A 23,433-nucleotide genomic window follows, 5' to 3' on the forward strand; every position below is an offset into this window, starting at 1 on the left:
TATGTAGATTATATTTCCCTAAATCCTGTTTATGATTATCCAAATTTGAGGGACTGGCGTAACAAAGATGAAACAAGTTTCAGCCTACAATATTTTTTCTCTCTTTGAAAATAGACGCAAAGGCCAGTATTCAGATAGCAAATATCTTCTCACTCAAAATATGTCATGATTCAAAAGGTAACTCTGTACTAATCATCACGACTTAAACAAATGTGCCAATTTCTGGGAGTTGCTTTACTATAGTTAGACCTTCTCTAAGTCTTCAGAGAAAATGAGCAAATTAAAGCTAAGCCCTGCCCATTCCCAACCCCACTAGTGACCATTGGAAATCAGGTTTGCTCGGGAGGACAGGTCTAAGGGTAGGCTAAGGAGAAGTGGAAAAGTTGTAAATTTTTAAGTTAGCCCACAGGAGTCATTCTGCAATGTAATGTACATTTGAGAAATAATTACTTTCAGAAAAACAGCCTATATAATGCCTCTTGGATTCCTCTCACCATGAAGATTCAGCTAAATATAGTTCAGTCTAGTAACACAAATGATGTCATATAATTTTGATTTGGCTTGGAAAAGATGAAGAATGGACAGGCAGCAGTTTTAGCTTTCTAATTTGGTCTGTTTTGAGATAATGTTTAAAAAGGGTAGAACATTTAATCTGCCTTTTTTTTTTTTTTTTTTTCGTGGTACGTGGGCCTCTCACTGTTGTGGCCTCTCCCATTGTGGAGCACAGGCTCCGGAAGCACAGGCTCAGCGGCCATGGCTCACGGGCCTAGCTGCTCCACAGCATGTGGGATCTTCCCAGACCGGGGCACGAACCCGTGTCCTCTGCATCAGCAGGTGGACTCGCAACCACTGCACCACCAGGGAAGCCCTAATCTGCCTTTCTTGTACAAACTGTACTTAGGGTAACCAAATAATTGATGAGGGGTAAGTTCCTCTTTACAAAAAGTTCACAGGCCCAGTCCAGAATTCCACTTCTTGCCTCACAGTGCAAGGAGCTCCACAAACAGCTCTCCAGTGAAACTAATGAAAATTATTTTATTTAAGTCTCTGGAAATGGCTCTAAGTGCACACAACAAATGAAGATACACTTGTTCGAGAAAATCTACAAAACCTTGATAAGAACTGCAAGAGTCTATGGTATGTGACCCTAGGCCCACTCCCCTGCCCTTTCCCCCGACTTCAGTGGGACAACTCGACTCCAGCCTGCTGTGCCCAAGGATGCAGGGTTCCCTCACTCCCTAGTTCCAAGTCAGAGGGCTACTTTCCAGGAGGAACAGAATGTCATTTCTCATGCTGCCCCTAGCTACCTGTTGCTGAGACTAAGTTCTGTGAGTACAGCCCATAGGCAGAGTCTCTCTTCTTCCACCCAGCCCCTAATTGTGGGACGGAAGCTCTACCTTGGGTACAGAGCTGTTGAGAATACTGGGGCCCCAACTGCCCTTACCTCAACTCATGGGGCATGGAGCCCTCAACTCATGGGGCATGGAGCCCAGGCTTTTATTACCCAAATGTAAGATACTGGGTACATGAGTTTCCTTATACTATTCTCTTTTATGTAATTCTGAAATTTTTCTGTACTAAAAAGTTTAAGGGCAAAAACATTTTTAGAAATCCTTCCAAAAACCAAGTACAAGCAACCCTGAGATTCTGAAATTCTGTGTCTTTATGAACATCACTGAAATTTTCCTGCAGACTCAGTAACTTAGGAACTGGATCCTTAGACTCTTTTAGGTTAATATGAGTCCTCTACCACACAAAGAATACTACACATAACACACAGCACAATGAATGTTATTTGATAATGATGCAGATGCCATCCTCAAAATAAGCCATTTCCAGGGAATAAGAGGAAAAGCAACACAGTAGGGGTTCCCACAGGCCAAATTCATCTTCCAAAACTAGAAACCTTTCAGTTTCAGAGAGGAGATAAAAGTGACCCAGAAACAAAGAAATGAGACTTTTGATAAGCAGCAGCTGTATTTAATCACTGAAATTATCCTGGCCCTAATGGAAGAGAAACAGTCTAAGTTAGAAAGGGGTGGGGCTTTTTCTCCCTCACTTATTTTAGAAGGAAGTAGAAGTGAATGAAGAGAACAGAATGCCTAAGGTCAGACCCCGGTAGAGGCTCCAGGAAGCAGAAGTCCCCTCTCCGTCCTGCCCTTATGTCCAAGGTCACTGTCCTCAGGAATCCAAGCATCCTGCTCTGGAATAAGGCTGCCCCATGATGCCTGCCGCCTGTGCCTCCGGAGACTCTTCACTCTGTGCCCCAGAGGGTTGGTTCTCCTCGTCCTCTTCATCAGTGGCCTGAAGAATCCTCAGCAGTTTGAGCTCAGGGTTCCAGCCTGTTCTATAAGTACTGTTTGGGGTCCTCTCTTGGGCTTCCAGCAAAATCTCCATCTGAGTCCTGATGTCCTTGTTAGTGCATTCTATTGTGGATAATTCAGGACCTAAAAAAAGACCCAGCCATTAATTGCCTTCTCCCAACTAACTGAGAAAAATCAAGATAGAAAGGAAGGGCTGGAATGTCTTTAGGACCCTTCTGAGGCATGAGAGCTCTGCCCTCCAGGGAGGTGAACCATCCTGGTCAGCACAGGTTCAGCTCTCCCTGTCCTCAGTCACTTACTAAGGTTCCTCTACCCTAGTATCTTACTCTTCCTACCGGGGAAGGAATCCAGGTTTTTCTTAGTGCAGTCCATCTGTGGTCTCTCTGTGGAATCCTGAAATTCATACGTGCAAGGAAAACTTGAATCAGGACTTTAGGAAACAAAGGGCTTTTCTAAAAGATGCTTTTCTTGGAGAAATTAATATCTAAGACAGGACAAAATGCCACCTCCTGAGATGGAAGAGAGAGGCTTGTGTCATGCATTCTTTGACCTCCAGGCTGACCAGATGAAGCCAGAACCGTTTTCCCCATTTCCAGCTGTCAACTAAGGGTAGATTGCCTCCAAAGGTGGCTGCCAAGAATTCCTCCCATTCCTGTATGCACATGCTGTTCTTTCCATCAAGAGATGGAGTTAATTTCCTCTCCTCTTGAATCTGGACTAGACTTGTAATTTTTTTGACAAATAAAATGTGGCAGCAGTGATACTGTTCCAGTTCCAAGCCCATCCCTAGGAAAGTGCTTTCATGAGATTACTATGCTGTCAAGAAGCCCAAACTAGCCACATGGAGGGGCCTCATAGAAGAGAACTAAGACAGTCTGGCCAAGAGCCCCAACCCAGCCTCCAGCTGAATGCAGCTGCATGAGTGACCTTAAGCAAGACCAGAAAAACTGTCCAGTCAACCCACAGAACCATGAGAAATAGCAAACCACTATGATTCTGCTTTGGGGTGGTTTGTTACACAGTGACAGACAACTGAAACAGCCCTAGCAGAATGGCCCTCAGACATTCTCACTTGTTTCAAAGTGGGGCCTTCTATCTTCATCTGCTGCTGCTGCTTTTTGTCACTTTCCCAACCTGGTAGAGTTCTGTGACCTAGTGACCACAAAATCAATGCAATTCTCTTCTTATTGGTATTTCATATCCCATTGTTGGACTTCTAGTTGATCCCTAGTCTACAGGTGATTCCCCATCCAGGACAATACAGAACCTTAGAGGCAGGTAAAAAGGAGTTAAGCCCTCTGAGTTCTACGTGTGATTCTGTTCACCTGGGACTGTGACCACACCTATTACAGAATTAGCTATTAAGATAAAGTCTGGGGGCTTCCCTGGTGGCGCAGTGGTTGAGAATCCGCCTGCCGATGCAGGGGACACGGGTTCGTGCCCCGGTCTGAGAAGATCCCACATGCCGCAGAGCGGCTGGGCCCATGAGCCATGGCCACTAAGCCTGCGCATCCGGAGCCTGTGCTCCGCAACAAGAGAGGCCACAACAGTGAGAGGCCCGCATACCACCAAAAAAAAAAAAAAAAAAAAAAAAAGTCTGTATTAAAACATCCAGGATTCCTCCATGAAATCTAAGGGGCAGGTGCCTGTACATCATAGTAGCAAAAGAACCCCTAAGTCTACCTTTTCAGTCTATGAATACTGCTCTTACTTTCTTGTGCCATCCCTAGGTACCTATATTGGCTTCTGAAAATGAACGTTCTCCCTCCCCCAAAACTCTAGATCTATGATTCTTTTGTATCAGATGTTTCCCCAACTAGTCCCTCAATGCACCTATTCTTTCCTTTCGCAGTTTCCCTTTCTTTAAATGAACATCTTCCAATCTGCCACCAGAGGTATGATGGTAAAAGGGAACGCTAATCAAGGAACTCCCTTGCTCGGCACTTGTGTTGGCTCCCTAACAGCACTAGTCCTCACCTTAGCTACACACTGGAAGCACTGGGGCATTCTAAAAACCACCGAGGCCTGGCTACTAACACCAGAAACTCTGATTTGACAGGTCTGGGGTGCAGCCTGGGTTTTAGGTTTTTAAAAGCTCCTCAATTGATTTCAGGGCACCGTTAAGGAAGAGCATCACCAACCACCACTAAGGATAAAGATCAAACACCTCAGCAACCTCTTCGGCCTGATTCACCTCTCTCCCTTAAGCACCTGAGCCCCACAGCCATGTCAGACTGTTCGATGCCTCTCCCTACAGCCATGCTCCTCCAGGATGCCTTTACCCAGCCTATTCCTGTTTCCAGGAGTTCTTATCCATACTGGGAAAACGCTCACACATATTCAAGATCCAAAGCAAAAATAACCTCACGACTTCCCTGGCAGTCCAGTGGTTAAGACTCCATGCTCCTAGGGCAGGGTGCACGGGTTCGATCCCTGGTTGGGGAACTAAGATCCTGCATGCCACAAGGCGCAGCCTAAAGAATTTTTTTAAAAAGAAACAAAAAATCATCTCTTGCATGAGGCCTTTCTCAGCTCAAGGAAGACAAGCCACCGCTCTAAGAACACAATTCAAAGGGACCCCAGTCATCCAAGCAAAGCTGCTCCTATTGGAGGCATCAGGAAGAGGAACACAAGGCACCAGAATGAAACTCAGGGGACTGGTTATCACCCTGGATGCAGGGCTAACCTTGGACAGGTACCTCTGCCCCAGTTCTGTCTACCTCCCATGTGAAGGTCAGGAGCCTTTTTAGATCTTCAGGTTAGAAGACACTTTAGGTAAGTGGGATGGTAGATAAACCAAGAACAGCATCCTTCTCAGGAAACATCTCACATGAGCCCTCAGTGCCCCAGGGTTGCAGAGTGAATTCTGATGATTAAACAGTTATTTTCACATTACAGACAGCAATGTCCAGTCTATTTAAGGCAGAAAAATCTTCCAAGGTTTAGGGGGATTCTTTCTTCCTCCCTCCCATTCTGCACTCAAGCTGAGAAACGTCAGAGGGATCAGGGCAAGTATATCCTTCAGCTCAGACATGATAAGAACTCCAAACAGGGGAATCTCTTATCTCTGGCATGAACAGCATAGGAAAAGTATCGCCTGTCAAGAATTAGCCCCCTGCCTGCTGGATGGGGCTAGATAGTGTGAGCCTCCTGAGACTTTAACCTATGGCTGAGAAGAGGCTGACTCTGCTTCCTTAGAACTCTCACGGACCTCTGGTGAGGGACCCTGGCTCTTCCCTGCCTTACTGGCCGATGGGCCCTCAGGGCTCTTCTCTTCAATAACCTGGGCTAGCTCTTCATCCTCAAACCGCTGCCTTTTCTAAAGTAGGACCTGAGGGGAAAGTGACTCTGACTCATGTTCATGGTTATCTCTCAAATCCCCATGTGAAGCAGACATCTGGCCCAGCTCACTTGCTTAGTAAATACTTGATGGGAAGGATGATACATGGTAGACCAGCCAAACCAAAGCATTCCAAGGGGAATTCCAAGTGCCTGATAAAGGCAGGTCCTCAAATGACAAACGTGTTCAGCTTTTCCCGTCCTGAGCTAGGTCCTGGGATTCTGTCTCTCCCAAACCCATACATTCTTCTTACCACAGCGTGGGTCATAAACCATGGCACCTGAACGTTTATGCGAGGTGTTGTGGCTCCCTGGTTCACTCTTGGATTTCTTTTTAGCCTCCTGAAACCCACATGAGGGGGAACTGAATTAGGACTTTTGGAAGTGAAGAAACCTTTTCAAAAAGGGTTTAAAGGAAGGAAGTTAGTATCTATAACCATACAGGAACTTTGCATCTACAACCAGCAGACACCAGGGAGAATCCCATCTCTCACACATCCCTTCCTGCTCCAGGTTTCACCCACTTGCTCAAATCCCAGCAGGTCCTGGGGGATCCCCTCACTGCCACTCTACCTGTTTCCCAGTAGCTGTCTTCACCTTCCTCTGCTGCTGCCACTGCTGCTTCCTGTAACCTGGTGAGCAGAGAGCCGGCTCAATCCTCTTCTCCCTGACAGCTCCCACCCTTCCGCAGAGTTGCTTGCTTTGCTCTGCTACCCAGTGGTGACACTCTCTCTGGTCAGGACTAAGCCAGGAGGGGGTGCTTTTTGAAGCTGCAGTTTTCTGAGTTCTACATGTGACCCTATAAGACTGTGGCCACAAACATGGGACCAAGATCAAGTATAAAAAATGTGGGCTGATGGAGAATGGTACCTGGAGATCTAGCAGCACCAGAAAAACCTACCTTCTGTTGTCAGATTATAATATAGTTTCTTCAAATGTTCAGGATATCTCAATGCTGGTCTCTAGAGAAAAAAAAAAAAAGAAGAAGAAAAGCTCTACTGTAGGTCTTTCCCTTTCCCAAAATGTATCCCCAACTGCATTCATCCATCTAGTCAACAAACACTTTTTGAGAAGCCAATGTGTGCAGCATTGTACCAGGGGCTCTGGAGAGGGGAAAGGTGTGGGAAGCAAAATGCAGAAGAAATAGAGAATGCTGCTCTCCTTATACCTCTCCCTGTACATTTGCTTTCACCTACATACATCCCAGCCCTTCTGTGGGGCCTGGATCCAGAGTGGAAGGATAGAAGAGAAAGAAGAAATAAACGTTAACTCCTCCAGCCTTGAGGAGAGATGAGTTTGGACTTGCATACAGACATCTTCCTCTGAGGTTCCCTAGCTCTTACTTGCAGGGGGAGGCAGTGTTCAGATAAATACATCTTAGCAGAAATGGCACTGTCATGTCGGCTCTTTTCCAAGGGAGGTTTCTTTTTCATCATGGCCACCCGTGTCTGCATCTCCAGGTAAGGTATGGTTTTCCCTTTATCCAGCAAGAGGCTGCAGGGAACAGAGACAGCAGAAAGTCAGCAACAGCTCTTTTTGGCTGAGGAAAAAGAGATGAAAATACTCCAAATTTGAAGACATGTCCACTCTGGGCCTTAAAAGGCCTGTACCAACAGGCACTCATTCGGTAATGGCTTTGAGATGCAAGTATGATAATTGTAGTGGAATGGATTAAGTGTTTACTGTATGTCAGGCTCATGTGTTTTATATCACTGAATCGTTAGCACACCCTAAGGACAGGTATTACTATCCTCATTTTGCAAATGAGGAAAATGAAGATGAAAGATGCTAACTAAATAGTCAAAATTCACAAAGGCGGTAAATTTCAATACAAAATTCAAAGGTTGTCTCGCTCCAAACCACATATCCATTCTGCCTCCCACTTACCCGTAACTCATCTACAGAAAGAAGAGCGTGTCTACCTCCCAATGGAGGTTTAAATGAGAGAAGATATGCAGTGTGCACAGGGCCTGGCAGATGGTAAGTACTTAATAAATGGGGGTGATTACTGTCATCACTGCACACTGATGAGTCCAAGAACTCAGTGACCAAGTAGGGTGGCAGTTTTCTCCCCTCCCTCCTCCGAAAGAGCACACTGCTTAGACCCTTCTCAGCTTCTGAAGAAAAGAAGATGCTCTGGTTCTCCCACAGGCTTACATGGTACTTACTCCTTCAGTAGATCCTGAGGTAACATGTCATACTGGTTCCATAAAGGTGCGCATTCTGAACTTAGTTGTTCAAACAAGTGTACTGGGGAGGGAGGAGGCACAATCATCCCTGGAGGCCCCAGCTGTGTTTCTGTGTCCCGAGATGACTTGTGTTGTTTCTGGAAGAGAAATGATGGAAAAAACTCCCTGAAGCACTCTCTTCGATGTCACTTTGTCCCATCAGCATTCCAGCCTCCCAGTACAACGGTGCCATGGGAAACTCTTGTTTCCAGACCTACCCCAGCATCCTCGCCTCCTCTACACTACCAGACCCACCACATTTTCCCCAATCTGGCTCTTCAACCCTACTGTTGAATTCAGGTAATATGAGGATTAGCTATTTTGTGTCATTTTTTCCCCAAGAGGTTCTGAACAAATACTTATTGGCCAACTATGTGCCAGGCATAGGGCTCGGGCTGGGGATTCAGCAACAAACAAAATGGGCCAAGACACTATTCTCCTGGACATAGCAACCTGCCAGCTCTGTGACTTACCCAAGGCTATATTTACCCAATAAATGGCAGAATTAGAATCAGAAGCACAGGTCCAGTATAACTTCTAGTCTGTTGAAATTCTATTCCCATCACAATGAAAATTAGCTTTTAATCAACCAAAAATTCCCTCTGAATACCCAACAGTTCCTCCTAACATCTCTTCAAGGTGTTCCTTTACCTTCCTACAAGGAGGAGGTAGGGGAAAAGAGTCTCGGAGTAGAAGATGGTTTGGTAATTATTCCTTCCTTAAGATGGGTTTTCTTTGGCAGATTTTGTTCAGTTAAAGAGAGAATGGGGGGAGGGGGAAGATACCTGAAAGGAAAACAAAAATAAACTCTGCAAAGTAATATCATGAAGGTTTGGTCAAAACAGCAAACTTACCCCTGTAGATTTCTTTCTTTTCATCTCCCCATCCTGGCTGCGATTAACACGCTTCTTCTCAGCTGGACTTGAAATAAGAATAACCACAACTTATTTCCAGACATCTTAAACAGAAACGTCAGGGATATGTATGAAGATGAACATGAAGATTTCCTCCATTCAGTACTCTAAGACGGCTGGCTGGGAAGCCAGGGGTACCTGCTTCCCAGAGGCTGCTAAAAACAAGAACCCCACCCCCACCTCGCCCTCACATCTGAACTAGGTTCCCCACCATTCTCTCATACAATCCAGTTACTTACTTTCATAGTATTCATCCAAATTAGTAATTATATATGTAGGTGCAGGAATGTCTATAATGTCTGAATCCCACCACCACCATAAGACTCCAGGAGGAAGGGACAAAGTATTTAGTTCTCCACTGAATTCCACTGCTTAGCACAGAGGTGCTCAAATATTTTTTGCTCTGTCATCTCCCTCCTCCTTCTTGCCTGGAACACAGATAGGATGGCTGAAGCTCTAGCAGTCAACTTAGACTTTGAAAGCTCCTAGAAGCACCTAAGAAGATGGAAGCCATGGGCCAAGGTTGATGACCCAAAAAGCCAGAAGGAGCTCTGGCTTCTGATTACCTCATGGAGCTCACATACTAGCCCTGGCCCACCCAACTCTGGGCTTCTTTTACATGAAAGGAAATAAATCCTTAGGGGTTTTTTGTTTACACCATATATATTCACACACAAAATGCATATATAAAGAATCATTCACAGAATTTTTTTAAAGAAAATAAAGTCTCATCATCTCTAAACAGTCACTCAAAAAGAATCTGAAAGCCTCAGCAGTCACAAAAAAAAAAAAACAATTTCTTCCAATGACTGTCAATATTAGCAAGCCTTTGGACCTTTGCCAAATGATCTTTGTCACACTTGCTTTGTACACAAGTTCTATATATGTGCTATTCATTTTGTACCAGTGTGCTAGTCCTTAGGGTTGAGACCAAAGATTCACAGGCTTCACTGAAAACTTTTTTACTAGTTGCTGATGGCTAATAAGAAAAACTGATAGTCAGAAGGCATTTGTTTCTTAATCAAACCTCACAAATACATTGGGCCCTATCTTGTATGCCATTTACTGTCAGGTAGAATTTTATGTAGAAAACTCCCAAAGCATGAATCTCAAAGTGTACTAACAAGAATTCCAGTGTAGCAAGAGGCAAATACAAGAGACCACAGTCTTCTGCTCTGCTTGACCTCCTGCTTCTTGAAATGAGGTAGTTAAAAGTGAGGTCACAGGGGACTTCCCTGGTGGCGCAGTGGTTGAGAATCCGCCTGCCGATGCAGGAGACACGAGTTCGTGCCCGGGTCCGGGAAGATCCCACATGCCGCAGAGCGGCTGGGCCCGTGAGCCATGGCCTCTGAGCCTGCGCATCAGGAGCCTGTGCTCCGCAATGGGAGAGGCCACAACAGTGAGAGGCCCGCGTACCACAAAAAAAAAAAAAAAAAAAAAGAATCCACCTGCCAATGCAGGGGACACGGGTTCGATCCCTGGTCCGGGAAGATCCCACATGCTGTGGAGCAACTAAGCCCGTGCGCCACAACTTCTGAGCCTGTGCTCTAGAGCCCAAGCTCCACAACAAGAGAAGCCACCGCAGTGAGAAGCCCACGCACCGCAAGAATAGCAGCCCCTGCTCACCGCAACTAGAGAAAACCCACGCGCAGCAATGAAGACCCAACACAGCCAAAAATTAATTAATTAATTGACTAATTTTAAAAAAGAAAAAAAAAGTCACAGAGAGAAGGTCTGCAGAGGATGATAGGCATTTGTAGAACACAAGAGTTGAAGACTCCCAAGTTCTCGACATGATACTCACCTCATATGCTTCTCTGGGATCCAGATTACATCCATATTTCCTACATCTTGAGGACAAGGAAGTTGTGTCTCATTCAAATTTAGCACTGATAGCTAAGAGAAAGATAGAAAGCCTGTGTATGTACCAGGATAATGACTGAATCATCATGCTAACCAAAAGGTATGGAGGTTCAGAAGATGGTAAGAAAAAAACATTTCCCATCCCCAAAATTTCTTCATACTGTTCCTCCGAGAAACTAGGTATCAGTAAAGGTACTCTGCAAGAGTGAGCACTGTTAAGTGTATAGTCTCCCCTGCCTCCCTGCCACATTAGGGTAGCATTTAGCAACTCCCAACCCCACCTCATAGGAGGATACCTTGGGGCTTACCTAAGGGAACACTACTTATTCTGCCCACTGCACGCCAGAGACTTAGATCCCCTGCAGATAAAACAACACAGTCTGGAAGCAGGGAGAGAACCGATAGAGGCAGAAGCAAGTTTTCTACTTTTACAGCCTGTCTACAATTATAAGCATCTACATAAAAGTTAAAGTCATAAATTTTTTCACATTTCACTATTTAGGATCCTAGATTTATAAGGAAATCTTATAAATTATCTAGTCTATACCCCTGGTAGGATTCAGGCAGGTAAAAAAGAACTATTAAAAATAAGGTTGTCCCCAAGAAAAGGAACTAACTGGCTTGGGGGAACAGAGAAGACCTTTTTTGCACATAAACCCTTTTATGCATTTTGAATTTAGAACCATGCGTGTGTATTATCCTAGACAATTAACTTAAAACTAACTGAATCTAACCCTCTCATTCTGAAGAGGTCAAAGAGGTAAGTGATTTGTTCATTCATCTTTTCAAACCCATCTACCTTCTCTTGGTCCCTTATACTCTCCACCACATGAAAAGTGAGAATCTTATGGGAAAAATATAAGGCATCCAGTAGGACTGCAAAAAATAGTAAATCTCTATTGTAGACAAGTAGAAGGGTTTTTTCCTTCTTAAAATTTAGCTCTTCTCCTAACTAGCTGTGCTTCAGCAAATCACTTCCTATCTGGGCCTCAGTTTCCTCTACTGTAAGATACATGAGATAGACCATAGCAATATTCTTCAAACTGCAGTTGCAACTTATTCATAGGTCAGGAAATCAAATTTTGTGAATCACAGCCGACACTGTTTTAAAATGAAACAGAACAGTATAGAAAATTTCAGAGTATATCACTCATAGTTAGGGTAAAGATTATTCCATGATATTTTGTTGTAAAGTGTATCTCTTACCATAGGTCATAGCTAAAAAACTCTGAAAGTCATGAGTGTAGGCGATCTTGAGGCTTATTTTAGATCTGACATTCCGGCATTCTAATTTCCCTGTATTATGAGATGACAGTGTTTACTTAGTAGCTGAACATGCTCTATGCAGGAGATAGGCAATTCTCACCTATGCCAAACTACTACAAATCAATCCCACTGTGTCTGGGATTTCTAGAAACAGTATAACATGTAAAGGCATTAGCACAGAGCCTAGCACATAGTAAGGGCCCAATATTAGATAGTGATCATCATCATGATCTTCATCATTATTCAGATTATAGTCATCCTGAATGTTAAATAAAGGCAAATATTTTATTCCCACTAGTAAAGAGAAAATGCTGAGGAAGTACCTTTTTTAATCTGTGACTTACTTTGGGAGATCTGTTAGTACGGTGTATTAAGTCTCTGTCTGGTAAATCCTTCCAAGGCCTAAAAAATGAGAGTTTCCAAACATGAAACAGTCACAAAAGACTTAACTAGAACGACAAAATTAGTGCTATAAGGAAAAGCTTCCTACTTATCTACAGAAACCCTTGGGCTTAATTCCTACCAAATGAATGCAGGGTCTCAGCATCGTCTTAAGTTTTGTTTTTTTTTCCCCTGAAACAGCTTCCAGACATTGCACATTACAAACACTTCATAACTATTTGTTGCATTAAACTGAATCCATAGCCTATGTGCTTCTCTCTCCGACTACAGATAGTTACATCACCATCAATAAAAATTTATTAAGTTACTTTGATGTAGATGTTCAAAAACATGCTAAATAAACAAAATGTGGCACAGATATACAATGGACTATTTTTCAACCTTAAAAAGGAATGAAATTCTGAAAATTGTGACAACATGAATGAAGCTTGAAAACATTATGCAAGGTGAAATAAGCCAGACACAAAAGGACAAACATTGTATGACTCCACTTATATGAGGTACCTAGAATAGGCAAATGCATAGAGACAAAAAAATTGAATAGAGATTACCAGGGGCCACAGGGAGGCGGGAAAGGGGAGTTATTGTTTAATGGGCACAGAATTTGTTTGAGATGATGAAAAAGTTCTAGAAGTGGATAGTGGCGATAGTTGCACAAGACTGCTGAGTGTACTTGATGTTACTGTACACTTAAAAATGGTTAAGGGCTTCCCTGGTGCCGCAGTGGTTAAGAATCCGCCTGCCAATTCAGGGGACATAGGTTCGAGCCCTGGTCCAGGAAGATCCCACATGCTGTGGAGCAACTAAGCCTGTGCACCACAACTACTGAGCCCGCGTGCCACAACTAGAAGCCACCGCAGTAAGAAGTCCGCACACCACGCAGCAACGAAGTCCTGATGCAACCAAAAGTAAATAAATTTTTTTTAAAAAATGGTTAAAATGGTCAATTTTATGTTATGTATATTTACCACAGTAAAAAAAAAAAAGGAATAACCCTTTACATATCATTTGCTATTTTATTTTTTTTAAAAACATGTTAAATGTATAAATGAATGAATATCGCAAAGAGTTATAAGATAAAGACCTAACTCCTTGGCCTGATTTATCAAGTCCTCCAAGACATAGGCCCCTACTTTATACTTTATACTCCAGCTCCCCAGCCTCATCTCTGACCATTCCTGCTCTCTGTTCTAGACACAATGAGCTACTTTCCTGATATGTAAACAATTTACTCTTGCCTCCAGGCCTTTGCATGTGCTATAGTCTAGAACTCTCTTCCTGTGCATTACCCACCTGTAACTCCCACTTTACTAGGCTGCTCTGCTTTCAGGTCTAGGCACAGATGCCATCTGTACAGAAGACAGTGCCCTGGGCTAGGAGCCCTACCTGTGTGCTTCCACATATCAAAGGGGCACTCCTCTCACCACACACATCACATTGAATGGTTGTCTCCCCAACTAGGCTGAAAGCCCCTTGGAGGTAAAGACCGTATCTTGTTTACCGTCATATCCCCAGCACAACAAAGTGGCCCCACTAAGATAAATTTCTTTTTTTTTGCGGTATGCGGGCCTCTCACTGTTGTGGCCTCTCCTGTTGCGGAGCACAGGCTCCGGACGCGCAGGCTCAGCGGCCATGGCTCACGGGCCCAGCCGCTCCGCGGCATGTGGGACCTTCCCGAACCAGGGCACGAACCCGTGTCCCCTGCATCGGCAGGAGGACTCTCAACCACTGCGCCACCAGGGAAGGCCTAAGATATATTTCTGAATTCAATGAGCAACTAAGCAAATGATGTCATAGTCTGCTTTGACAGGCCCTGACTGCAAGAAGCCACCATTTTCTCAGCGTTCAAGTCTCAGAAAACCAGAAAGTAGTCATACCCTCTCCTATACTACCTTTTAGCCTAACAGAAATCATCAAGGGCTGCTTAAATCAAACAGGACAAAGGAACCACTATAAGGGCCCCCATTAGTGTTTTCATTTCAGGCAACAGGGCCTTTGAATTTTAAGTCTACGTTTTGCACAGACACACGTCCCTTAGCTTCCAACATCAGCAAGCTCTAACTGGGTGCCTAGACTCTGCAGAAGACTCAAAAGGAAATCACTGCTTTTGCCTTCGAGAGCTTCCAAATAATTTCATACCTAAAAATAAAAGATAAGAAAAACAGCATATATGGACACAGTTTTCTCAAGACTCACAGAAGCTGATGAGATACTCCCTGTTATGAGCTGAATTGTGTTCCCCAAAATTCTTAGGTTGAAGTCCTAACCCCCAATATCTCAGAATTTGACTGTATTTGGGGACTTCCCTGTGGTCCAGTGGGTAAGACTCCAAGCTCATAATGCAGGGGGCCCAGGTTTGATCCCTGGTCGGGGAACTAGACCCCGCGTGCATGCTGCAACCAAGAGTCCGCATGCCACAACTAAGCAAGTCCATGTGCTGCAATGAAGATCTTGTGTGCCACAACTAAGACCCGGCACAGCCAAAATAGATAAATAAATAAATAAGTATTTTTAAAATCTTTGTTTAAAAAAAAAAGGATTTGACTATTTTTGGAGATAGGGTTTTAAAGGAGATAATTAAGGTTAAATGAGGTCACATAGGTGGGCCCTAATCCAATATGACTGGTGTGCTTGTAGGAAGAGATCAGGACACAGACACACACAGAAGGAAGACAATGTTAAGACACAAGAAGATGGCCACCTACAAGCCAAGGAGAGAGGGCTCAGAAGAAAACAACTCTGCCAATAACTTAATCTTGGACTTCTAGCCTCTAGAACTGTGAGAAAATAAATTTCTGTTGTTTAACCCACAGTCTATAGTACATTTTTTATGGTAACCCTAGAAAACTAATACACCCTCCCCCCTTTTAACCAACTCCTACAAGACAAGTAAGAATACTTTCTTGGACTTCCCTGGTGACGCAGTGGTTAAGAACCTGCCTGCCATTGCAGGGGACATGGGTTCGAGCTCTGGTCTGGGAAGATCCCACATTCCGTGGAGCAACTAAGCCCGTGCACCACAACTACTGAGCCTGTGCTCTAGAGCCCGTGAGCCACAACTACTGAGCCTGCGTGCCACAACTACTGAAGCCCACGTGCCTAGAGCCCGTGCTCCACAACAAGAGAAGCCACCGCAATGAGAAGCCCATGCACCGCAACGAAGAGAGGAGCCCTGCTCGACACAAGAGAAAAGCCCATGCATAGCAACGAAGACCCAATGCAGCCAAACATAAATAAATAAATTTTTAAAAAATAATTAAAAAGAATACTTTCTTTGTGTTTCCCACTGACTATTCATCACTCCTTTAAGTGAGGGTTTGTTGTGGTTTTTTTGCCACGCCACGCAGCTTGCAGAATCTCACCTCACCGAGCAGGGATTGAACCCGGGCCACAGCAGTGAAAGTGCTGAGTCCTAACCATTGGACCACCAGGGAATTCTCATTAATGTTTTGTTTTTAATCTAGCTTTCTCAAAGTCTACTACATGGGCAAAGGAAGTTAACCCAGAATTTTGAGGTCGTAAGCCCTTTAAGGAAGATTCCATGATAATTTACCTGCGTTGAAATCTGGAGTAAAACTTTGAATGTTGAGACAATAAAGAGTGAGCCTTGGGGAAGGTAAATCCTGATAAATGACCACAAGCAGGACTCTTGGCCTGGAAGCAGGAATCTGCGATGTTTACAATGGTGAGCACTGGGTGTCTGTCTGAAAGACCAGGCCAGAAGAGAACATGTAACATGTCAAAAGGGAGCCAAACAGAAACAATCCAAGGATCTTGGAAGGAAGGAGACAGGTCTGGCTAATTCACCTTCAGCATCCAGAGGAGATTTGCGGGACGCGTGCAGAACTCGAGGGTGGCCCTTCTCAATTCGGCGGAGAGTTGCCCAGCATTGTGGATGCTGACAAACAGCCAGGTCACAGGTAGTTTCATCCCACTGGCTTTTATCCGGCAAGTCCACAGCTACAAATGGTTTAGGACAAAAGCCAATCTTGCAGCTTTCTGGCCCTCTGGGAAAACAGTCACCACATAATTAGGGAATACTATACATTAGCCATGCAGTCCAGATATTAATTTGCACTCAAAGCATGAAATATTTCTGTTGAACCATATAGATAAATGGTGGTCACAGGATAATTAGGAATTGGGTAACAAGCAAGTATGAAATAATCTCAGCATGAAGTAGAGTGATAAGAGTTTGGGTTCAGACTGACTCCAGAAGGTCTCCTAACTGACCATTTAAATTAATAACTGACTGAGATTTAACCAATCTGAGCTTCAGTCTCCTCAGCTGCAAAATGAGGATAAGTCTATTTCACAGGATCACCACAACAATTAATGGACATTAAAAGTTCTGGCATATAGTTCAAAATAAATATTAGCATCCTTTCCTTTTCCCCTTCATTAATCATTAGGGAGAAGATGCCACCATCTCCAAAAAGCCTTATCAAATTATAATTAATGTACACAGCACTTGAGTATCCTCAGATTTTGTTATACACAGGGGCTCCTGGAACCAATCCTCTGTGGATACTAAGTGACGGCTGAGTCACAGAAGTGTTTTAGATGGCTCAAACTTTTGGAAAAGATGCTTCCATTTTCAGTATGCTCCAGTTCTCACTCAGGCGGCTAAAATACCCACCAGAAATGAATGGGTTTGCTCAAACAGCAAATCAGTCGACCCACAGTTGCATCAGAATCCACTGGCTTTTCATTTACTGGCTGTATGCTCTTGGGCAAGTTACTTCACCTCCCTCAGCCTGTTTCCTCATATAAATTAGGGAAGGGGAAATCCCTAAGTAGCATCATAGAAGCATTAAATAATGTACTCTTATGTATGATACATAACAGGTGCTCAATAAATGTTATCTTTCTCTCTCTAGAAATGTTTTAGGCAATCACTACCACCTGATCCCTAATAACTTTTTAAAGACAGTGTCCATTTCTTTTTTCTTTTACTCAACACATTTATTGACTACCAAATATGTGAGGGGACCTGTTATGGGCACAGAGAACAATAAAGAACTAAATAAGTTCCTATTCTAAAGTGCTTATAATTTAAACCAAAGATAGCAAACTATTGGCCTGGGATTGCACCTGGCCTATGACTTGTTTTGTTTGGCCTGCACTTTGCGCCATTATGCAAAGATGGAAATAGTCCATAATGTCCAGATTGCTGGCTCCTCTTAAAGATTAAAATATCTAACAACATAGGGGCCCAATTCCAACTAGATAGCAACTGGTTGGAGCTGAGCTCTTCCTGACATCTTTAAACCAGGTGTATTCTAGCTAAGTGGACAGTTCTCCCACCAAACCCTATAATCTCTAACTGAAGCAGTTTCAGTTGCCATTTATCATCCCATTTGCTGTTGTTTTTTTTTATACTAGGGAAATATTTCTCCGTGTTCATGTCTCTGTCAAAAACAGGAAAACTAAGAGTGACCTGAGACAGCAGATTTCAAGAAAAAAAAGCATTTCTGCTTTACAGGAGTGGAGACAATTGCTACAAATGTAATAGGAAAATGACAGAACTTAAAAAGCCACTGCAGGGGGCTTCCCTGGTGGCGCAGTGGTTGAGAGTCTGTCTGCTGATGCAGGGGATACGGGTTCGTGCCCCGGTCCGGGAAGATCCCACATGCCGCGGAGCGGCTAGGCCCGTGAGCCATGGCCACTGAGCCTGCGCGTCTGGAGCCTGTGCTCCGCAACGGGAGAGGCCACAACAGTGAGAGGCCAGCGTACCACCAAAAAAAAAAAAAAAAAAAAGCAGCCACTGCAAGGACTTCCCTGGTGGGGCAGTGGTTAAGAATCCGCCTGCCAATACAGGGGACACGGGTTCGAGCCCGGGTCAGGGAAGATCTCACATGCTGTGGAGCAACTAAGCCTGTGCGCCACAACTACTGAGCACGTGCTCTAGAGCCCATGAACCACAACTACTGAAGCCCACACGAGAGCCCACACTCGTGCTCCGCAACAAGAGAACCACAACTAGAGAAAGCCCGCGCGCAGCAAAGAAGACCCAACGCAGCCAAAAATAAATAAAACAATTTTTTAAAAGCCACTGCAAAACCATGGAAATTTTTTTTTACTAGGAAAGATGCACGATGCACAATTCGATGAACTAAAAAGCAAATACAATTGTAAGAGGGTTTGTTTTTGAATGCGAATATAATGTTACATTATTCTTACAACCGGCTGCGTGTTGCTCTTTTGTTACCTGACCAGCCCGAATTGAGCCCCGAGGTCTAGTCATGCCCATCTCTATGTCGCCAGCCCTAACACTGTGCTGGCAAAGTAGTCTGCGTTAAAAAAAAAAATTTAGGTAACAGTTATCCTTAATACCATTACTACAAAGTCGAGAGAGAGCTAAAAACATTAGAGGTGGCCATTTGCGCCGGCAGAGTTGAAAAAGGATTTCCCGCTTCGTTCCGGAAAAGAGAGTGGGAGAATGCGGCCCGCGCTTCCACGAAACCAAACCAAAAGCCGAGCGGCCTAAACCCATAAAAAAACGCCACTCTTCCACGCGCGGTGAAGTGAACGATAGGCCCAACCTCTCACCGAGAAGATTCCCGCCCCGCCAGCTCAGTCCACGCCTTCGTCTCCCACGCTAGCCACCAGGCTGCGACGTCGCCAGGCAGCGGCGCAGAGCACTATGGGAAAGGGACGGACAGCCCAGTGAGCCACACTTCATTTTCTCAGCAAGTCCCAGATATGGTGGTGGCGTGAAGCAGGGAAACGAGCCAGGGAAGGGACGCCAGGTGTCGGTGAGGCCGGACGGAAACCCCTCGAGCCAAAACCATGGCAGCGTGGAAAGCTCGGAAGCACCGGCCACTGGAGGCGGAAGCGGGGCTGGAGGAGGAGGGAGGTTATGGCGCGCGGTGCACTGTGGGACAGTGTGTAGGCCAGGCGGGGCGCGACGGAAGCCTCGTTGGGTCAGACCGTGGCGACGCGGGAAGTCCGGACGCCGTAGCGGCTTGAAGAGGAGGTTCGAGGCCTGGGCCCCGGCCGCGGCAATGGCGGAGAGGCCCGAGGACCTAAACCTGCCCAATGCCGTCATCACCAGGATCATCAAGGAGGCGGTGAGCAGCTCCGGCTGGCGGACGGGCCAGGGGCGGACGAGCGGGCAGGGGAAAACAAGTCCTGGGCCGGTAGCTTTGCTCATCCCCGCTTTTCTCACAGCTCCCGGACGGTGTCAGCATCTCCAAGGAGGCCCGGAGCGCCATCTCCCGTGCCGCCAGCGTCTTCGTGCTGTACGCCACATCCTGGTGAGGCGGACAGAGCTAGCCGGAGCTTAGCTGGGCATAAGGGAGGCGTAAAGAGACCCTCCCCCCCCGCCCCACTCCTGGTTCGGAGTTCGTGGCCTGGAGCCCTCAAACCCCAGTAATTATGTTCTACCTCAGTGGAGGGAGGTTCAGAGCCCTCGTTCAGGTCTTGCAATCTCTGAAACAAAATAAAACAGCAGTAACTGCGTTAACCCTTTTGTACAGGTAAGGGAGGGACATACCGTGTCACAAAAATCCATGCATGCAGGCTTTCTTATGCCACTTCTGGGTGCTCCTTTTCCCACCCACTTCGTATGCGGCAAGAGGGCATCTGACAGCCCTTAATCTTTCTTCTTTCAGTGCCAACAACTTCGCGATGAAAGGGAAACGCAAGACACTGAATGCCAGCGATGTGCTCTCCGCCATGGAGGAGATGGAGTTTCAGCGGTTCGTGACCCCGTTAAAAGAAGCTCTGGAAGGTAACTGCCCTTTCGTTTTCTCATCTAAGTAGATGTGCATCCTGTATGACCTGCTCACCTGGCCCTGAGTCTTTATCAGCTTGGGTGCCTTTAAGTCTGATAAGCAAGTACTGGATGGGACTCCGATGGCAGGCACCACCGCATAACTGTTTTGTGGTGCTGGGCGGGTTATTTTTTCTTCTGTGCCTCAGCTTTTCCAATTATACAGTGGAGTTAGCTGCCGCAGAGTCTGGTTCAGCCTTGCCTCCTAACTCCCTCCGCTTCATCCTTACAGCTTACAGGAGGGAGCAGAAAGGCAAGAAAGAAGCTTCAGAGCAAAAGAAGAAGGACAAAGACAAAAAAACAGACTCAGAAGAGCAAGACAAGAGCAGGGATGAGGACAACGATGAAGATGAGGAAAGGCTGGAGGAAGAAGAACAGAATGAAGAGGAGGAAGTGGACAACTGAAGAGGGTGGGGAGACGCAGCTCAGAAGGTACCACTCTGAAACGCCGTACACGTTTGTGTGAAGGTTTTTCGTGCTGGGCAGAGTAGTCTTAGGCAGAAGATCGAAATAAAAACTGAATTATCATCAAAACCAGCGCTTCCCAGACTCGGAGCATCTGAGTAGCAGAATCCTGTTTTGCTTAATCAGTCTCAAGGTTATGCCTTTTTGGCAAGAGAGATTCTGAACAGCTAATTTAATTGGTCATTTTGATCTCTCGTTTACTTACACATATAGTTAGGCAGTTGTTGATCCCCAGTTCCCTCCCCACCCCCCAAAAAAGTAATAATAACTTCCATGCTGCCGACGGTGTTCCAGATCACAGAGGCAGTCAAGGCTCAGGAAAAACTGGGGTTTGATCATGGTCAGCCTATTTGATTGTACAGTATTTGGCAATACTAGATTATTTCATGTGATCAGAATGGCTTAGCATAAGGGTTCGAGAGAACAATTAAATCTTTTCTATTGTCTCCTCACTTGACAGTAACATTAATTGAATTTTGGTTTCTACAGACCCACTTGGCTTGGATAACCCTTCTATATTGCCTGTAGGCATGTTACCTGCTTGGGTGGCTATGTTCTCAGTACATAATGCTTTTAAATCAACAGAGTAGAATTAGTCAAGCAAGGTTGCCAATGTCTTACTCTTGTAAAACAGATGGTTTAGTCTTAAACGCATCTCACTGCCTGCGACTGTACAGCTTTAGGATTTGCTGTCACCCCCTGGAAGGTATAAAATTCCAGGCTTTCTCTTCCTGTAGTCCATCTCCTAGACTTGTGACTTGGCTTTTCATTATTACAATTCATGACAAGTTCCAGACTTTATTTCTTCTAGGCACAACTTTCTCCCTCTGTGCTTCTCACCTCCTGTCTCTGTTCTGCCTCTCCTCTGCTCCGCATTCCCACTTTCTCTGTCCCTCTTTTTCTCACTCTCCTAATCCAGGAACTTGGATGACCTGCTTAATATCCCAAAGTGTGGTTTCCTCTCATTCCCTAGTTCTAATCTCATGTCTTTTAAAAATGATTTTGTAAACCTCTCTGAACCATAAGGGAAATCTGATGGTGCTCAGGAATCTAATTCCTCCCCTAGCCCATCGCCTTTAACTGCTTCTGAAGTATCTCTGTTGACCTTTCCTAGTTTTCTTCTCTTTCCATTTGGTGCTTCGAGCACTTTTTTGTTCGTCTCTAAGTTGAGTGCTTGGAGGTTGAAAGGTAGTGAAATGTAGTGTGACACTGTTAATTTGTTAAATGAATACAGTGGAAAGTTTGTTGATAAATGAGTGAAGAACATTGAGGGCTTCCCTGGTGGCGCAGTGGTTGAGGGTCCGCCTGCCGATGCAGGGGATACGGGTTCGTGCCCCGGGTCTGGGAGGATCTCACATGCCGCGGAGCGGCTGGGCCCGTGAGCCATGGCCACCGAGCCTGCGCGTCCGGAGCCTGTGCTCAACGGGAGAGGCCACAACAGTGAGAGGCCTATGTACCGCAAAAAAAAAAAAAAAAAAAAAAAAAGAATATTGAGAAAATTATAATGCTTTGTATAAATAAAAATTCCTGTTAAAAGTGATGACTCCTCTTTAATCCTTCTTGTTTGTAAGTGTGCTTTTGGGGAGGACCACTGATCATGCTCTATACACTTCTTGGGGTGTGGACTGAGCCAGACCCTTATAAATATGGGATCCTGCATTACCTTGAATGACCAGCAGATGCTGCTCATTAACAAGCAGGGGCGCTGCTGCTCTTCAACCACAGTGAGAGCTTCCCAGGGCTCTGCTGGGCACCCTATACATGCTAGATGCGCAACAACTTCAAACATTTATTGAGTCCTTGGCACTGTTCTAAATGCTTTCAAGTATTAACTCTTAAATCCTATGAACGAACACTGCTGTTGTCTTCATGATTTCAGCTATGATACTGTATTACCTCTAGATTACATAACGGTTTCAAATCGTATTTCACAGATAGATACACAACCCCAACGATCATTAGGTCCAGTGGCTTTTTCCTTCTCCACAGCAGAAACATTGCTTCTTTTTTTTCCTGTCTATCACATTTATATTTGTATGAAAGACAACGCTATTCAATATATGTATTTCTCCCTTGAAATTTATATTGATGCTATTTCTACAAGTTGGTTACAATGTCACAGTATTATGTCTCTGGGAAAACAGCATACACTGAGTCCTTCGTAGTTGGTTATTGTACAAATGATTTTTTTTAAATACACTGAACTTCAGGTTTTTCATCTCTAAATTGGCAGTGTTAATACCTACCTTAAAAGGAGAATTTTGAAAGGTAACAGAAGACTTTTAGCACAGTGGCATGTACACAGCAAGGCCTTGTTTTTATTTTTGTTTTGCTCTTCCATACATATTTTCATTTCCCTTTGAATTAACAGAACAGCTTCAGAATAGGAAAGAAATCATTTTTATAATCTTGTGGAAGATCATCTGTTTTCTTTCATAATAGTAGCCTAAGGAGAATGTAAAGTCTGGATACATACACAGCATAACATTTGTACTCTGTGTGATAAAGACGAATCTCTGTGGTTTCTACTAGACATCATAGGCACTGTTATCAAGTATTTGATTGCTTTTGGAGCAGAAGAATATTATTTAAGGATTACCAAAATAGTTCAAGTTTAACTCCAGTTTGCTCATTCCATATGAATATATTCATTTCTAATTGTATAATTTAAAATTTTTTAATTTATGTAATATTAATTTATAACATAGGTTTCATGTGTACAACATTCTGTTTCTACTTCTGTATACTCTACAACATGCTACCCGCCAAACCTTTATTTTCCATTCATCACCATACTGTTGATTCCCTTTACCCATTTTTCCCTCCCCCTTGCCCCTCCCCCTCTGGTAACTGCT

The 23,433-nt window shown here is 44.5% G+C and overlaps 2 protein-coding genes across 3 annotated transcripts; one reads left to right on the top strand and one right to left on the bottom strand.

Annotated features, from left to right (window-relative positions):
• Positions 1-1,952: 1,952 nt before the first annotated feature.
• On the bottom strand, positions 1,953-19,130 carry C8H9orf43 (chromosome 8 C9orf43 homolog). The gene is made up of 15 exons (XM_067040181.1): positions 19,113-19,130; positions 18,889-18,980; positions 16,144-16,343; positions 15,890-16,040; positions 12,279-12,336; positions 10,610-10,701; positions 8,746-8,812; positions 7,832-7,989; positions 7,007-7,157; positions 6,565-6,625; positions 6,237-6,295; positions 5,918-6,005; positions 3,397-3,476; positions 2,651-2,717; positions 1,953-2,447 (listed from the first exon to the last, which is right to left on the bottom strand). Exons 1-15 carry the CDS (start codon positions 19,128-19,130, stop codon positions 2,182-2,184), a joined length of 1,608 nt encoding a protein of 535 aa, XP_066896282.1. The 3' UTR covers positions 1,953-2,181.
• POLE3 (DNA polymerase epsilon 3, accessory subunit) lies at positions 18,917-22,118 on the top strand. Of its 2 annotated transcripts, none has more exons than XM_059071246.2 (4): positions 18,917-19,409; positions 19,510-19,595; positions 19,953-20,071; positions 20,346-22,118. In XM_059071246.2, the coding sequence occupies exons 1-4, from the start codon at positions 19,344-19,346 to the stop codon at positions 20,516-20,518; spliced, it is 444 nt and encodes a 147-aa protein (XP_058927229.1). In that variant the 5' UTR covers positions 18,917-19,343; the 3' UTR covers positions 20,519-22,118. The 2 variants fall into 2 exon arrangements, with proteins under 2 accessions (XP_058927229.1, XP_066897045.1); XM_067040944.1 differs by having other exon boundaries at positions 19,237-19,409; positions 19,510-19,817.
• Positions 22,119-23,433: the final 1,315 nt, after the last annotated feature.

Source organism: Kogia breviceps, chromosome 8, assembly GCF_026419965.1.
Source record: "Kogia breviceps isolate mKogBre1 chromosome 8, mKogBre1 haplotype 1, whole genome shotgun sequence".
Lineage (NCBI taxonomy): Eukaryota > Metazoa > Chordata > Mammalia > Artiodactyla > Physeteridae > Kogia > Kogia breviceps.